At 43.0% G+C, this 19,132-nt stretch overlaps 1 protein-coding gene across 1 annotated transcript in view; it reads right to left on the reverse strand.

Moving 5' to 3' along the window:
* Window positions 1-11,168, reverse strand: part of CHM (CHM Rab escort protein) — a 70,589-nt gene extending 59,421 nt beyond the window's left edge. The window contains exons 1-2 of the mRNA XM_083722267.1: window positions 11,019-11,168; window positions 606-672 (exon numbers count right to left, since the gene is read on the reverse strand). Coding sequence (XP_083578393.1) covers window positions 606-672; window positions 11,019-11,067 — 116 coding nt within the window. The 5' untranslated portion in view covers window positions 11,068-11,168. The remainder of the gene's footprint in view (window positions 1-605; window positions 673-11,018) is intronic.
* Between the last annotated feature and the right edge of the window lie 7,964 nt (window positions 11,169-19,132).

Genomic DNA, 19,132 nt, shown 5'->3' on the forward strand with positions numbered 1-19,132 from the left:
GAAATAACAGTATATAAATAGATTTATTCACTGAAAATACATGCACAGTTTTGAAATCAGAAGGCTATTTTAAGTGTATTCAAGAACACTGTAAAATAGTGTTAGGTGCTGCCTATGTCTGAGCCTTCCTACCATTCCTCTGCCAATCCCAATTCAGAGAAGGGTTATATTTAGTTGTTATTCCCTCACAGGCTAATACCAGGGCTAAGGAGAGATTTGCAGGCTCTCACACACTCTCCCACAAATGTTCTCACTCCTGGAAGAGGTCAACACTCCTGGATGAGAGTCCAACTTATTTATTAAAGTATTTCTTATTCATCATTCATCACAAGGTCCCATACAACCAATGAGATATTGAAAGGGGTGAGGGAATCTCACCCAAAAGCTCCTGTGTAAACTGCAGAAAAGGGGGATATTTAAACTCATTCCAGGGGAATGTGTCTCAGATAATATAATGTTTTTTAGTGACCACAACAAAAATAAATGTCCCTAAAGATATCATACTACAGTTAATACAAGGTGAAATCACAATCTGTTATGCCAAAAAGACAAGCATTAAGTCCCACAACATGTAACAAAAGATGGCAATTAGGTAGAAGACTTACGAATCCACGTGGAGAACCCGCTGGCCACTTCTTGAACATGCGGCTGCTATGATAGATTCAGGCAAACCTGTAAGGGAGGGAGAAATGGGCACCACTGTTATACCAGACCAGCTGAGAGCTGCCCCTTCTGGCACATCCTCCCTACATTCAGAGGAAGGAATCATGAAGCTTTTAATGGGGGGGTTCAAATATTTTAAAGTTCTCTTTTCCATCCCTGTTTTCCTCTTCTCCCCCACCTTTAGGCACACATTCCAGCGGGGAAGGGTGCTGCATGGGGAAGTTGAGTCCCAAGGGCTATATAAAGCAGTCCAGAGGGCTGCATTTGGTCCCAGGGCTCAAGGTTCCTCACCCTTGTTCTATGTGCACATAAAAGGGTTACTTTTGCTTCTGCACTGTAATGGAAAGCGACACCAAAGCTGTCTATCACGTAAGACCATAAAGAAGACCAAGCCGAAGCCTTGTAGATGAGCTTTAACGCAAGTTCAGCAAAATGACTCCATAACAAGATCAGAAATCGGTATGAAACCAGGAAGCATTCTAATCTATTTCATATCTTCAGGTGCCCTTAAGGTAAAAATTCAGACTTTCAGCAACTTTTTAGTCATTTTTAAGGCCTACCTTTTTGACAGATAGTGGAAGATTTAATCTCAGCTGGCAAAAGGGAGGGGGGGAGTTATGAAGGTTCAATGCAAGTTCCCAACATCAATGGCTGTTTTGTTGTGATGGAACACCATTTTAACACTTGGGTTTTACCCCAGGGTGGGGAGGAGAAAAAGGATTGCTATGCTAGGAATAGATGAAAGTTTATTTTGCCTAGTAGACAATTCTGAAGGCATTGGGAGTTTCACACTATAGGCCAGGATCCTTTTTCCTTTAGCAGTGTTTCAAACTTACACAAGTGTCCCCAGTTCTATGAGCCAATTAGCATATTTCCTTTGAAGAAACACTATTTGGGCGAAGCTTCCAGCTACTTTCGTTGACACATTGCCGGTATCTCGGAATGGTGCATTGCAACAGACAACGCCTGTAGTTTATGCTTGTTTGGCTACGCAAGCTTTTCAAATACCTTTAAATCTTAAAGCAATGCATACCAAGATTTCAAAATCACCATCTGTAATCAAGTAACAACCACCTTGCATTTGCTACCTTTCATCCAGAAATCCCTATGAGCTATTTTACGGGTTTCATATAAAAGGCTTTTTGCTGTCAGATTTGAAAGTAATATTAATAAAATGTTAGCAGTTTATAATCTAGGAAATGAATGCTGGATGCTACTGTAAAGGAAAAGGAGGCAAAATTACCCTTTTCCAATTTGGGATGGGGCAACCTTCCAACTAAATTTGAGCTTGTCTAAAGAGCTTTGACTTAAAACATTACCAAGAAGCATTTTAAATATTTAGCGATGAGCCTGGAAGTTGCAGATTCAAAGTTTGATCAAGAGGAGAAGAGCTAGTCATAATAGCACTGGTATATTGTCTAAACAACTGATAATTCAGGCCTCAGATTTGTCTTATACATCACTCCGCCAGGCTGTCCTAACCAAAATGGCAGCCAACACCGTATGACTCAAACATATGATCATAGTACTGAAAACAAAATTTATTAAATGCAAGCTGCTCACCATGGACAAGGCCTCTAGATGAACAGGAAAGGATTAAGCAAACAGTGAATGTGGAAAAGGGGCAAAGGGTGCTTTTCCACATAGTGAGTGGGCAAGAAGATGCTATGACTTTACTTAGCATGCCAGGTTCTCAACGTGCTGGGGCATGTCACCAGTGGTGGAAGCTCCAAAGGTGCTGAGTCCAGACACTCACAGTGAGCCTGCCAGTCAGGAGCATCTTGAGCCAGAGACACCTAAACTGGGATTCCTGGAAGAACCAGCTCCCTTTACACCAGAGGCCCCATGCACCCCAGTGCCTGCTTGCCAGCACAGACAATACAATGCAGGAGCTGACTGAGAGGCAACGGAGTGCTAGGCAAGAGGATTGCTCATCAGGAAGTGGGTGGAGCCTCAGAGGAGCATAGAAGGTCTGCTTGGAGCTATCCAAGGTACTGCAACTCCAACCTGACCAAAAACCCAAAAAGCACCTGTTGTGGTCAGGGGTCACACTGACACCATCATTACTACTATTACAATTTATTACCCACCCTTCCCCAGAAGATCCCAGGGCAGGTTACTACAATTAAAACACAGCATTAATATTAAAGCATAATATAACACTGTATGAACAAAAATAAGGTGGGTCCAAAAAATACACATCTCAAGTGTCAAAAGCCAGGGTGAACAGGTGTGTCTTCAGCATTCACTGAAAGCTGTATAATGAAAGAGACAGATGCACCTGTGTGGGGAAGAAGTTCCACAGCTTAGGGGCTGCCACATAGAAGGCCCTTTCCCAGGTCACCACCCCCTGAGCCTCTGAGGGCAGAGAAACTATCCTCTGCAGATCTTAGTGCCCAAGAGGATCTGTAGGGAAGAAGATGCTCTTTCAAGTATTTGGGACGTGAGTCATTTAGGGCTTTACACACTAATGTGAGCACTAACTAACAACCAGTTAAAGCTCTATTACACCATGACTTCCCCAGAAAACTGTAGTTTGTTAAGTGTGCTGGGAGTTGTTAGGGGCCCCTCATAAAGCTACAATTCCCAACACTCTTAACAAACTGCAGTTGCTAAGACTTCAGCCCTTTTCTTCCTGAGTACTCCTTGTCTTGTCACCCTAGCAATGTGGGGGCCACTGCACTAAAAACTCTTCCTGACCCACAGAGCTGTAATGGTGTGCCCCCATGCCAGGTTCAGGTCCAGCCTCAGGGCATCAGATATTATTTTCACAGCCCCAAAAGGCATTAAGCTGCAGCATCTCCCACACTACAAAAGGTAGATTAAGAAAGGGGTCCTGCAAACGGGTAGTATGCCAAAAAGAAAACTGGTTTACACAATGTACCCCCCCTTCCCTCCAAAAAGAAAACACTGACTGTGGCTCTGCAGGTGAGATATTCCTGCTAACTTTAGAGAACTGACTCCTTTGCTGCTCTAATATGATTTCGTTTAGTAGAATCCTAGTTCAGTAGAGTTGGCAAGGGTCACTATGGTCATCTAGTCCAACCCCCTACAATGCAGGAATCTTTTGCCCAACATGGGGCTCAAAATTCAACAGAGCACCTGGGATTGCACCTTTTTCCTTATAAATTCCTGCCCACAGCCATCCCTGGGTGGGCTCAAACCACCAACCTTAACAGCCAGGCACACTGAACCACTGCGCCACAGAGACATTTCTATTATTCTGTAACACAGGGTTGGCAAAACTGTGGCCCTCCAGATGTTGTTGGAATGCAACTCATATCCCCCACATCATTGGTGCTACTGGCAGGGGTTGAAGGGAGCTGGAACCTAGCAACATCTGAAGGGCCACAGCTCCCTCAACGCTTTTTTATAAAATCTTCCTGGTGAGCCCTACAACAAAGTGGCAAATCTTTTTCAGGTCTCTAGGATTAATTTGTCTCAATTCTAGCTCAGGGATGGGGATGTTGTGGCTCTCCAGATGTTGCTGGACTCACATCAGCCCCAGTCAGGATGGCCAGTGGCTGGGGCTGATGGGAGTTGTATTCCAGCAACAAATTAAGAGCCACAGATTTCTTCACCCCTGCCAACCATCTCCACAGAGTTTTAGCTAACCTTGCATTACAAGCAAGCAGAGCTAGAACTTAAGCCAATAACCTACTTCAGAAGCTCACAAATCAGTATGGCATTGAATAAAATAGCTGTATGACAATATGAAAAACAAGTTCACACCATCTAGTTTTGAGAGTTCTCCACCCCCCAACCTGTGCCAGATGCTTAAATATTTGCTTGCGTAAAATGAAGCCCACTTGCTTACAAAAATTTGAACTATGAAAACATTACAGCAGGAAATGCATTATGATGAAACTGAGGAAGATCATGCACCCAAATATTCAGTAGTAATCAAAACATTTAAGGTTGTGTATGTGTGACAGAGAAAGTGTGTGTGAGAGTGTGTGTGTTTTGCAGGGAGCTAAAACCGGCGCCCCCAATGTTTCACTTTGTACCTCATCTTTTGGTTAGTTTGCCACAATAGATTTTTAAAACTGTATTAGTATCTGGAATTGATTTTTCTTAACACTATACTTACATAAGATAAACATAAAATAAAGTACTACCACCACTCCCGGCATATCCAACAATAAATAATAGATTCCCCTGACAGGACTTTGATGACTGGGCAAAGCCCAAATGCTTTCAGCCAAAATCATATGGAGCCATAAATCACTCTTTATTTTATAGAATATTTCAAAATGGATCCCTGCTTTCTACCTTGAAAGTCATTTCATGTGTTATTTATAACTAGAGAAGACTAGAAAAAGAAAAGAGGGAGGAAATGCATGGAACCAGGAAATTTACAGTGACTCCTTTTTTTTTTTTAAAGAATAACTTCTTTTTCAGAGAGAGAGAAAAAGGGGGGAATAGATTGACTCGGGCACAAAGAAAGAGAACCCAAACTCTTTTCAGAAGGGAATATGTTTTATCTGAGTACTTAACAGATTTGTGGTTTAGTTTTACTGGTTATAATGCTTGGACTCTTGTCCTCCTTTCAAGCTGTGGTTCCTGTGCTGGAGAAGACGGTCAGATCAGGGTGAAGGGTAGGTGTAACCATGGACAACTGGGGATGGACCCAGAGGAACAGAGCTGGTCATATCATAGTCCCAGAATATTAAGGAGTCATCAAGGGAGGAGGGCTCTGGGGAGGGATACAGTAGGATGCCTTCTCCACACCCCATTCTATCTCCCCGTCATCTACCTCGGTGCTTCGTGCTCATCTTGTCAGCGGCTTCAAAGCCAACTTCAACTCTAAATCTGGCTTTACCTCCAGAACTATGAGGGCCTTCCCCCAGCTTACTTTCCCAAGAGGAGCCTGCTGCATCATCTGCTCCAGAAGTGTTGCTAATGCCTCTTCTGTCGTCTAGGTCATGGAGAAGCCAGAGTAGCCATGACCAGACAATGCAGGCTCAGCCTTCTCCAAGGAGTGTTTGTTTGCTTGCCCAGTCCAAGGAACAGCCTGATTTGCAGCACCAAGTTGTGCCTGCCCCATTCCTATATAACGGAATTGCATGGGGCATGTCACTTACTGGATCAACATCTTAGCTTAACTGGCTTTGCATGGAACCTACTGTGTCTTCTAACTCTTGCTTCTTCTTTTTACTATGTACCAATTTCAGCAATTAGGATTTATATACAATATTCATATCTACAATCTGAGTTCAAGTTCTTCATTCAGTGAGAGCCAGGACACATGTTCCTCTTACACTACTTAAATTTCAGCAGTAACACAACAACGAATGCCATCACACATGCTGCCATTCTCTCACCCTTTTCACATATTACCTCATGATTCACCATATGGTATGGTGAATTCTACCCAAAATTTCCTGAGGGGGTTGTGTGATTTATTAATACCACAAGAAACAAACAATCCTAAAACCAAACAGGGAAAATACAGAATGAAGACAAGTCTTGCATTTTCAACCTACATCCCTAGAGTTTAAAAGTTTTGCACTCTCAGAATCCAAACTTAGCTCCCCAATGAGTCCCATCAAACTCTACTTAAAAGGCTGCACTTAGGAATTATCTATTTATGTTCCAAAGTCAACTAGTGTTGTAAGCTAGAACAGGAATGGGGAACCTCAAGTCTTAGGGTCCCAGTGCTGCCCCAGGCCACACACATACACTGAGAAACAACATTCATGAGCCCTGGCTTGCACTCTCCTTGAATTTTTCTGCCTGGCTACAATGCATCCTTAGATCCGAGGGGAGATATGTGAATTTGTAGAAACTAACCTTCTGTAAATAGGGAAATTCGCATTCATTGTTTTGCCTATTTTTGCATCTGGGTCTGCACACAGCTCCTGAAAGGGAATGTGGCTCTCAGACTGAAAAAAAAGTTCCCTCTTCCTGAGCTACAATATCTGACAGTAGCATTCAATAGTGAAAAACACAAACACTTTCAGAAGCATGCAGCTGAAGCTAATCAACCCACTGATCACAATATTACCTTGTATTTAAGCCATAGGCGACAAGGAACTGAGTGAAGGCAACTGTATGAAATTCCATATATAAGAGTGAAAGGGCTGGGAGGGAAGGGGCAGAACACTACCTCCCTCCTCTGCAACAAACAAGAAACACAGAGGGCAGCCAGGGGGCAGAATTCTCCATCCATCCTCTGCCAGTCCCCAGCAAACTAGTGTATACATACAGTGGTACCTTGGTTTACGTTCCAAAAGTCCGTTCTTAAACCAAAGAGTTTTTAAACCAAGGCGTGCTTTCCCATAGCAGCAGGGGACTCAATTTACAAATGGAACACACACAAGAAGCGGAACATGTTCTTATTCCAAGGCAAAGTTCATAAACCAAAACACCTACTTCCGGGTTTGCAGCGTTCTTAATCCAAGTTGTTCATAAACTAAGCTCGTCTTAAACCAAGGTACTATTGTATTTCGCAGGCTAGTTACTTCTGGCAGCTTATTCACAAGTCTATACTAATACAAGCATCCTTATTTAAACTGGAGTAACAAGAACTTTGGTGGTACCAATGTACCACCAAGGTAAAGAGGAGGGCCACATTTCCTAGCAGGCAATCTTCTGGGGGGCCACATGTCAGTGGTGGGTGGGACAACATACCTGACTCTTATCTTTACACTATAGGCTACATTCCAACTACATAAAGGTCAGAGGCTTCTACATCTCTCCATATGTAAAGGAGGCATTCCCTGGGGAGAGTTCTGAAGGTCAGAAAGAAAGGCTTGGAGGGGCCGGACGGAGGCTTCTCATTGGCACTGTTTACTTTCTGCCAGGAGCTGAGGACTGGGTAGGAGGCAAAGTTCAACTGTGATGCTGCTATTAGTAAACAAAGTCCTAAACGACTTGGGGTTATATTTAATGTTCATCATACTCAGAGCAGACACACTGAAATTTATGAACAGGACTAACTTTGGTCCATTAATTTCAATGGGTTCACTCCAAGTAAAACTTAACTGGATACAACCAGTGCGGCTGAAGCACCTGAGAAAACGCTGGTCTAATGCCAATGTTTTGTTCCAGAGATGAGAAACTCGTGGCCCTCCAGATGTTGTTGGACTACAACTCCCATCATCCTTGACCACTGGTCACAGAGGAACATTTGGAAGGCTGCATTCACTTCCCTAGGCTAAAGTTCTCCACTGCTGACCTAGGCGAATGGTGGGCTCTCCCCCACAGAAATATTTGGAGAAAGCTAGAGCATCCCCAAATAACAGCTGTCTAACTTCTGGATTTCCTGTACCGAGCAGGGAGCTGGACTAGATGGCATGCAAGGTCTCTTCTGTGACATTTATCTCCCAACCTCAGGCCCAAAGTCATAAAATGGAAAGCATTATGACCAACCTACCTACCAACCACACAGGACTATTTGGAAGGTGAGGAAAAGTCTGCTGTGGAACATTATTTTAAATACATTCAGCATACAGCAGTTATTTGATATACACAGAGCACAAGTACTAACAGAACGTCTCCATCCAAACACACACACACACAAAATTCAATTCATTATGGCATTAGCTTTCATGGACTGAATATTGTTGTTGCTACTCATTAATCACCTTCCACATTATGAGGCACAAAATTTTTGTGAGGCACAAAAATATCATAAAAACAGCACCAAAAATAACAGAAAATGAAAAAAAAGAAACAATACAAAGTGGACACCTATAGCAGATACCTATTCATCCAGCTGAGAAAGCTTGTCAGAGCAAAAATGTCTTCAATTGTTTCCAGAAAGTGCAGATGGGAGACACCTGTCATATCTCAACAGGAATGTCGTGCCACAGAACAGGGCAACCACAGCGAAAGCCCTGTTCCATGTTACTGTGGAATGGGCTTCCAATATCTTTGAAACTTGAATGAGAAGCTCTCCTGAAGACAGCAATGGCCTACCGGGTACACAAGGGACAATGCATCTGCTCAAGATCCAACAGAGAATCTTAAATGGATAAGAAGCCAGGGTGAGAGGAAGGAGATTGTTAGGGTCTGATGCACAAGCAGCTGTGATACAGAAGAAAAAAACATATGGGGGAGAAGGCCAGGGGAGAAGTGAACACAAGGTGAAGCTACATCCTTCATACACAACCTCTGGCCATGGTCAGCAAGAGTTAACTGGGATTCATAGAAGCATAAAATCGTTGAGTTGGAAAGCAGCAAGAGGGCAATCTAGTCCAACCCCCTGCAATGCAGAAATCTTTTTGCCCAATATGGGGCTCATATCTACAAACCTGAGATTAAGAGTCTCATGTACTACTGGGATTGCCAATTTTACTTCTGGCATGACTCCTATGCAATGTCACAACAATCAGAATTTCAGCTGGTAAAGACTTTTCCATCACTTCATCTGCAGGCTAGGAAAAAGCTTCATCTGCTTTTGCTCATAATAAGACTTGGAGGCCCTGCAAAACGGGAGGTTGACACTAGCTCGAAACCTTGCTTGTCTGTAGAATGTGTGGGTACATGGAAGCAAGCAGCTTGTTTTCAGCTTCAGTTTCCTCTTTGTAAAGACAACCACAAAAACCCAGATGGTTGGTGGAGGTACCCTGGGTGAAAGGCAGGGAAGCAAAGAACTCCCAGGGTGAGAGACTGGGAGAAGAAAAAGCTCCAAGTGAGAGCTGGGAGGCTACACCACCTTCTGTGTGAGACAAAGGTTAAGCACTGATTTTGGGGGAAGACTCTGCATTTTCTTTTCTCCATTTAGGTTTTTATTTAGATTGGTTTCTTTTGCCTTATTGCATCATGAAAAGGTTTTTAAAACCCTATTTAGAAACACACACAACCACCACAACCAAACCTCAAAAACAATAATTTGAAAATGAACACAAGGACTTCATTGCACAACCCATAAGGTGGTGTGCAAATTGTTATTTTTACTAATAATAATAATACTGTATTAAACATAGGAATTATACCAAGTAAGAGCTGTTTGACAGTTAGCAGGTCTGTCTCAAGCAATGGCTGTCTTTTGCTGGAGGTGTTTAAGCAGAGGCTGGCTGGCCATCTGTAAAAGATGCTGTAGTTAAATCCTGCATTGCAATGCCTGCATCAAGCAGGTGCAACGCAGTAAGCCACAGTTTGTCACAAACTATGGTTTAATTGTGAGAGTGACTCCCTGCACGGCTCCACAACTGCATTGTTATGTTGTGAACTGCCCTGAGATCTACGAATGAAGAGTGGTATTTAATGAAATTTATTCATTAAATTTTTTTAATAATTTCACAAACAAGCCAATACCATGGCTTGCCATGTCACCTGAATGCTGACCGCAAGCCAAAAACAAACCAAGGTTTATTCTCACATACTCCTATCTGATTGTTACTTTGGGAGTGGAGCATAAATTTGGATAAGTAACAATAATGATATCAAACAGGCAGAAAAGTTGAAGTATTTGAGAAGCCCTATATTTAATGAAGGGACGCGGATGGCGCTGTGGGTTAAACCATAGAGCCTAGGACTTGCCGATCAGAAGGTCGGCGGTTCAAATCCCTGCAACGGGGTGAGCTCCCGTTGCTCAGTCCCAGCTCCTGCCAACCTAGCAGTTTGAAAGCATGCCAAAGTGCAAGTAGATAAATAGGTACCGCTCCGGGGGGAAGGTGAACGGCATTTCCGTGTGCTGCTCTGGTTCGCCAGAAGCAGCTTAGTCATGCTGGCCACATGACCCGGAAGCTGTACACCGGCTCCCTCGGCCAATAAAGCGAGATGAGAGCCGCAACCCCCAGAGTCGGCCATGACTGGACCTAATGATCAGGGGTCCCTTTACCTTTACCTATATTTAATGAACTGAAAGGGGCTTTCCCTGAAACTACCAAAGCCGATTACATGAGCAGTGGAGCAGACCCCCTCAGGAGGTGGTGGACCTCCTCTCCTTGGATGTTTTCAAGCAGAGGTTGGATGGTCATGGAGGCTTTACAGTATTTCAGATTCTTGCGCTACAGAGGGTTGGACTGGATGACCCTCAGAGTTCTTTCAACTCTAAAATCCTGTGAACAGGCATTTGTTAAAATAGGTTACTGTGTTTTTAGGAGGATGGGGCTGCAATCCTAACCTCACTTACCTTGGAGCGAGCCTCCACTAGTTTCCCTTACTTCTGAATAGGCTGCACCAGTGGGAAAGGGGCGTGAGGTAGGGAAAAGGCAGGGGGCAACGGAGGGCAGGTAAAATGGGGCCGGGGTCTCCCCTGTGCGCCTCGTTCCTGCTCCCCTAAAGCCCATCTCTCCTCCATACTCACTCCAGCTTCTCACTTCCCAAAGACCGGCCACCCGCCAGCCACGTCTGATTCCCACGTTACATATACACGCGCGCAACCCTACCCACCCCGCCCTTACCCGTTCCTATGACCACCACATCAAACTCCGAGGGCAGGTTATCCGCCATCTTGGGAGGGGGAAAGCGGCCGCTGTCATACGGCAACGCCCCGCCCCTCCGCCCCGCTTGCGTGTCAGCTCCTGGCGGAAGTGAAGCTACGAGCTAGTTTCGGGCACCGGACGCTAAGGAGCGGAGGTTGTTGGCGGGGGTGGCGGTGCATTATGGGTAATGTAGTCGTCCGCCTAGGCCTCACGAAACACCGTTTTACCTGGTTAAATAAAACCTCTTTCCGAGGTAGAGGGAGAGAGGAGGGAACTATTATTTATTAAATGTAAATGTTCATCTGAAGAGCAGAGGGAGCTTTGCAGTATAAAAACAACACCATACTAAGGTAACGGAACAAAAAATCAATAACACACCCCTCCCCTATCAAATGTCATGAATTAATGTGGCGCCAGATATTCTGGCCTCCAAATCCCATCAGCCGCAGCCGGGATGGTCAATGGGCAGGGATGATGGGAGTTGTAGTCCAGCAACGTCTGGCGGGAACTAAAACTATGCTGCTCAAAAATTCTTGGATGGAATTTTGCTTTGCTTTTTAAAAAATGTTTTATCTTAGAGCCACCAGATTTCTGGATTGTCACAAACCACACAACCTTTGTTGACGCACCTTACCTTCAATGGTACTGTATAGGGGGAAATAATATTGCCAGAAGCAAAGTTCCTTCCTTTCTTTGCCTTCTCCATACATGCATATGTAGACGAAAAAAGTTAATGCCTATTCAAATCATGGGCTGTTTTATCACCCATCACTTCTGTTTCAAAGGGTTGCAAAGTGTATGTTTTGTGTGCATTTCAGTTCTTAACTGAATTTAGGGGGAAGCGGGGCAGATTGATAGAGAAGAAATCAATCTCCTATTTTATGTAACAAACATGGGTCAAATAATAAAAAAATTGGCTTGATACATGACATAACTAATCAATATTATAATAGCAATCAAAAGAACCATTAAAGTTAGAAGATAATGAGAATATAATGACTTCAGTAAAAAATGGGTTTTGTATCATTCTGCCCCACCTATGGGGCACTTTGATACATTGGAGGGAGACTTTGTAAATTGTGTGAGAATGGTAGTTATTTTCAAAAAATTAATGAAAAACAATTTTTATTGTGAGAGATCGTAATCAACCTTACAATTTGCTACTTAAAATCTAAATTATGTATCAAAACTAACAGTGGTACCTTAGGTTAAGTACTTAATTCATTCCAGAGGTTCATACTTAACCTGAAACTGTTCTTAACCTGAATCACCACTTTAGCTAATGGGGCCTCCTGCTGCTGCTGCGCCGCCAGAACACGATTTCTGTTCTCATCCTGAAGCAAAGTTCTTAACCTGAAGCACTACTTCTGGGTTAGCGGAGTCTGTAACCTGAAGCGTATGTAACCTGAAGCGTATGTAACCTGAGGTACCACTGTATCATAGACTTTAAGTAACTTATACTAATCTTTCCTCAAACACCTATCCATTTTAAAAAAAAAACTTTGGAAAAACTTAAAAAGTATAAAAACTCACATTAGGTAGTAAAAAATAGTAATTTAAACAAAAAGCTTATAAAAAAGAATTACTTGACGTTTAGCTTCTATTGCACATTATATCCACTTAAGTCAATAGAAAAAGTATAAGGAGATGATGTTCAAGATGTGCCCTTTGGGAAATTTGGTTTTGGCAAAGGCAAAACAATACCCTTGAAATCAACACTTGCCTTATCTTCTACAATGGGAAAGACAAACATACAAGATCCTGGGTTTTTCCAGAGATGGACTTTGTCCACGTAGTAAACAACAGTTTTTTTTCTTTTCAAATTTAATGAGTTGAGAGATTTCATACAAACTTGTATATCGGGGCACTATTGTACACTAGCGGGGCACTTTTATGTGTATCAATGTGCCCCGTGTCTTAGTGTATCAAAGTGCCCCAACAGACATTTTCAAAAAAAAACCTAACAATTATTACTAAAACCACTGAACTTATTTAAAAATCATGTGTAATCCTGATTACCTGTACAGAGTGAAATAACATACCTTTGGTATTTTTAAATCTTAACTAAACGACGTAAAACAGTGTTGGAACACTTTTACATTTCATGTAATTTTTTTGTTGGCCATGCTAAAAACACACCTACTCTCATCAAACGCCAACAGCTAACTGACTGGCGGTGTGGTCGCAACTGTTGTATTCACACCTGTATAGACATGTTTTAGTGCTGTCACAACACGAATAACATTTCTCGATATTGAAATATTGTTGGTGTATCAATGTGCCCTGTGCATCAATGTGCCCCACTTCCCCCTACTGATTTTATTGTTTCATAAAATTTATACACTGCTTGATTATTATTATTATTATTATTATTAAAAAATCAACATCAAAGCAGTTTTCAAGAAGATAAAACAAGAATTCAAGAAAATCATGCAAAAGTAAAAATGCCAAAAAGATTAAAATTACTTCAGCTTCCTGAGCATTTAGGTAGGATTGCGGAACAAATACATTTTAAGCAGGCACTGAAAAGAGTGCAGTGAAGATACCCCCTTGATATCAATAGTCAGGGAGCTCCAAAGGGGCTGCCACACTAAGCAACTGAGTTCTTACAAATTGCCATTATCAGAACTTTTCTGCAGTTCATTATTGTCTGACTTCACTAGCTCCCCCCCCTCCACCCTTACAACCCATCTATTGTCATTATTATTAAGGTTATTAGTTGCTTCTTTTTTACAAAAACAATCCACAGCGACTTGTAAAGGTAAATAAATAACATACATTAAAACCAGCTTAAAGTGAAACAAATAAAAATCGTAAACATTCATATTTAAAAAAAAAAACAAGATCAAAGCATCCGACCCTCTGAAGGAGGCCACAGATAATTAAAAGCTAATGTCCTGGAGGGGTGTGTGTTTTTGCTGGGTGCCTAAAGATATACAGTGGTACCTCTACTTACGTTCACCTCTGGTTACGTATCCTTTGGGATACGCACGTGGCAAACCCGGAAGTATTTTTCTGGGTTTCGCTGTGCACACATGTGCAAAAGCGGTGTACCGCCACGCGCGCATGCGTGGAAGCAGTCCCTCCAGTTGCGGAAACCTCGGAATCCAACCAGAGCTCTGGAACGGATCCTGTCCTCAACCGGAGGTATCACTATATAATGATGGTGCCAGGCAAGCCTCCCAATGGAGAGCATAGGTATGCCTAGAAAGTTGAAGTAATTTTAATCTGTATTAATTATTTAACTTCTGTATGTTTTAAAATATGGTTGTGAATTTTTCCTGATTGTATTGTTTTATATTTCATAAACGGCTTTAAGGGTTTTTTATTTTAAAAAAAATCAAGCTCTGTATAATTTTTTATATGAAAGTAAATAAATAAATAAATAAATTCCACAGGTGGAGAAGTATTCTACTGTGTATGCCAAGTTATATGCACAGATACAGGTTTTAAACATTCTATGTTCCAATTACTATAATTGAAAGAGATACATCTCATCAAAATGGGGAAGAATGTGCCCAGATAACCTATGCACCTTCTGTTGCTTACGTGCTTAATGAATATAGATGGTCAACATTAAGGCCTCTGAAGCTCTCTCTTTTCAGTGTTCTTTATCTGAACAATAGACTAGACACGCCTTCAAGCAAAGTACAGTGGTACCTCGCAAGACGAATGCCTCGTAAAGACGAAAAACTCGCAAGACGAATTTCCCTATGGGCTTGCTTTGCAAGACGAAAATGTCTTGCAAGTTTGTTTCCTTTTTCTTAAAACCGTTAATACCAGGGTGCATCCGTGCTTCGCAAGACGAAAAATTCGCAAGACGAAGAAACTCGCAGAACGAATTAATTTCGTCTTGCGAGGTACCACTGTACTCCCTCAAATAGATAAGGCATGTCCAACAGGTTGACTGCAACCTACCAGTAGATCGCCAGGGTTTTCCAGGTTGATTGCAGGAGTTAAAAAAGAGATCGCCCGGTTGCTCCTGAGTGATTGTGATGCGCTATGTCCTATCGGCGCCATTGGTGTTGCTGTTAAAGGTTTTATTCCCTTTGTCTGTGGCAGAGTTGGGGGGGAAGAAGAAATGGGTGCGGACTGTCAGGTGAGTGATCTAAAAAAAAAACTCAACAACTCTGGCTTCCCTCCCTAAAAAAAGCTCAGTGACTTTGGGCAAAGACAATGGGTAGATCACCGCCAGTTTTATTATACTGGGAGTAGATTGCAATCTCTAAGAGTTGGACATGGCTGAAATAGAGGACTATCCTCTGCAAAGTAGGACCCACCATGACCCGACTAGGGAGTATGCTTAGGATTCCAGTCTTACGCTCCTGACCCCTGTGCTACATCAGCTTTTCTTTACCATTGCATAACGTAATGGCATTCAGAATAGCTAAGCTACAGCACAGCGGTAGAAAAAACACGTGCTTTTCATGCAAAAGCTTCCAGGTTTGATCCTTAGTGTCTCCTTGTAGGGCTAGGAAACATCCCCTATCCAAGACCCTGGAGAACTGCTGCCAGTTAGTGCCAACAATAGTACCAATTAGTAGCTGTGGGAGTCACAAGCGGGAAAAGTGCCATTTGACTCAGATCACGCTTGAAGGTTTTTTGCATTGGTGGCAAGCTGTGAGAACAGGATGCTGGATTAGGTGGACCTTTGGCCTGATCCAGCAGGACTTATTGCATTCCAGTAGATGGTGTGACTCAGTCTAAGGCACCTTTCTATGTTTTCCTATGGGAATCTCAGATCAAAAATGATCCCTGTTTAATCATCTCATGATGTCCATGTTCTTCAGTCTTCACGGTCAGGAAAGTTTTCTTGACTGAAGGCCTGCCTTGCTTGCCAGTAGCAGGATGTTGTGCTAGCTGCGGCTTAGCAGGCCTGGGCCTCCGAAATGTGTGTGAGGAAATACTCAAGTCTTAACACCCGACATCATAAGGGGTAATAACCTGACTGGCAGCCCATTAACGCCTTGTTATAAGCCCCTTGCTTATTCACAAGAGAACACAAAACCACTAATGGAAACCAGAGACCACTTCAGCCTTAGGAATCTGTTAGGCACAGTACAGCTAATGCACAGTCCTGTTGTCAGGCTGGCTAGAAACCTCAGAGACAGGGGAAAAAAGGGGATTTCCATCTTGATAATAATAAGAATAATGTAGAAAAGGGTAACCAACCAAAATGACCGGAGGGCTGGAGCTCAGTTAGTAGTATATTATTTAATGAATAAATTCTCTGACACAACACCGCTTAAGAAAGGGAATTAGACAAATAAGATTGTGCAATTGAACTTTATAGTTGTCAGTGGATTAGAAGCCTATTTTGGCATCAGGGATGTATTATATACACACACAAAAAATAAAAATAAAAATACAAACACACATAGTATTGATAATAAGAAATATAAGCGGCCTCTTTGTATCATCACCTATTGCAGAAGTAGGCAACCTCTTATCTGCCAAGGACAACATCAAAGGCAGATTTAGGGGAGCATGACTGGTTCAGCTGCAACTATGATGTAGAATGGAAGACGAGAGACTGGGGGGTACCGAATTTTGACATTGCACAGGGCACCGCTAAATTTGAGGCCCCAAGGTCTGCCACAACAGCATTTGCAAGTGGAGGCAAGGGCTCTACTTGGAACTAGAAGTGTCATGGATTTATCAGTCTGGAATACAGATCAATGTGCTTCCTTTTTTACCCTGTCTAGAATCCCCATTCTCCTTGGAAGCAAGCACCACTGCTTTAACTCCCAAATAAGCGTACAGAGGATTATTTATCTATTTAAATTGCAACTAGCCAACCATTCTGGAGAACGAGCAAAATGAGTTTTATTCTAACTTTAGTTCACTATACACATGCACATGTGCACACATGGCAGAAGTATACCGATTTGTCCTCAAACTGCTAGTAACATTTTTTTTAACACCAGAGTAGTTTATTTATATAGAATTTAAATCCCTCTGTTTGCCATGAATGGTCTCGAGGCTTTCAATGGTGCACCACAATAAAAACACAATAGCAAAACAGCAGTAAGGCCACAAAGGTAAAAATAACAAAGCCAGTCAATAAAACTGCCAATATCCATTAGAAGGATTTCAGTTGGCTAAAATGAGGGTTGAAAACCTGTGGCCCTCCAGATGTTGCCGAAGTGCAGCTTCCCTCTCCCTAGCCATTGGTCATGTTGAGTGGAGTTGATGGGAGTAAAGAGTTCAGTAACAGCCCTGCCCTAAGCCTTGCTCTTTGGACTGAGCAGCAGAGGTCCATCTTTTCCAGGCCTCCACCACTGATATGTCTTGCCTCTTCCTCAGGGATGAGGAACCTGAGGCCCTCTAGATGTTGCTTGATTCCCATCCCCTGAACTAGAGACAAGACAAGCCAATGGCAGAGGCCTGAACAAGATTGGTCTCTTTGTTGCTCAGACTAAAGAGCAGGATTGATTAAGATGCTTTTGTTGCAGGGGCATGGAAACCTCTGGCCCTCCAGGTGTTGTTGGACAACAACTCCCATTGACATCAGCCAATGAGCACGGATGATGAGAGTTGTAGTCCAGCAACATCTGGAGGGTTGTAGGGGAATATAAGAGTTGCAGTCCAGCCACTGAGCCACAAGAGGGAGGTATCAGCATCCCCATGGGAACCCCAAAGTTTGTTGCAATACAAATTACACACAACACACAATCCCAAAATCTGTGGGGGCAACCCTTGAAAGAGAAAAAGCCAAATGAGGGCCAATCATGTTCAATAACTACTGAATTTTGAATGGCAGTTGGGAAAGTGGGGTTGGGTGTGGACAGAATGTAGTAGTAGTAATAATAATAATAATAATAATTATTATTATTATTATTATTATTATTATTATTATTATTATTATTATTTATTATTTGTACCCCGCCCATCTGGTTGGGTTTCCCCAGCCACTCTGGGCGGCTTCCAACAAAGATAAAAGATACACTGAAATGTCACATATTAAAAACTTCCCTGAACAGGGCTGCCTTCATATGTCTTTTGAATGTCAGGTAGATGTTTATCGCTTTGACATCTGATGGGAGGGCATTCCACAGGGCGGGCGCCACTACCGAGAAGGCCCTCTGCCTGGTTCCCTGTAACTTGGCCTCTCGCAGTGAGGGAACCGCCAGAAGGCCCTCGGAGCTGGACCTCAGTGTCCGGGCAGAACGATGGGGGAGGAGACGCTCCTTCAGATATACTGGACCAAGGCCGTTTAGGGCTTTAAAGGTCAGCACCAACACTTTGAATTGTGCTCGGAAACGTACTGGGAGCCAATGTAGGTCTTTCAAGACCGGTGTTATATGGTCTCGGCGGCCGCTCCCAGTCACCAGTCTAGCTGCCGCATTCTGGATTAGTTGTAGTTTCCGAGTCACCTTCAAAGGTAGCCCCACGTAGAGCGCATTGCAGTAGTCCAAGCGGGAGATAACCAGAGCATGTACCACTCTGGCAAGACAGTCAGCAGGCAGATAGGGTCTCAGCCTACGTACCAGATGGAGCTGGTACACAGCTGCCCTGGATACAGATTTGACCTGTGCCTCCATGGACAGCTGTGAGTCCAAAATGACTCCCAGGCTGCGCACCTGGTCCTTCAGGGGCACAGTTACCCCATTCAGGACCAGGGAATCAGGTAGTACAGGACCAGGTAGTACAGGACCAGGTAGTACAGTGGTACCTCGGGTTAAGTACTTAATTCATTCCGGAGGTCCGTTCTTAACCTGAAACTGTTCTAAACCTGAGCTACCACTTTAGCTAATGAGGCCTCCCGCTGCCACCACGTGATTTCTGTTCTCATCCTGAAGCAAAGTTCATAACCCGAGGTACTATTTCTGGGTTAGTGGAGTCTGTAACCTGAAGTGTATGTAACCTGAAGCGTCTGTAACCCGAGGTACCACTGTATCCTGCAACAGTGCATAGAGGGCTGGGCAGCAGCACATCCTCTTTCATGGCAAAAAAAAAAAAAAAACCACTGCAACATTTTGTTGCAGATCCCACCCCTTGTTACCTCTCTAGTAACCATAACCTTGCACGTTTCTAAGAGCAGACACAGTTATTACCTTATGTAGAACAACCAAAGTGGAATGCTTGCAAAC

This window comes from Podarcis gaigeae (assembly GCF_964106915.1).
Source record: "Podarcis gaigeae genome assembly, chromosome: Z".
Classification (NCBI taxonomy): domain Eukaryota; kingdom Metazoa; phylum Chordata; class Lepidosauria; order Squamata; family Lacertidae; genus Podarcis; species Podarcis gaigeae.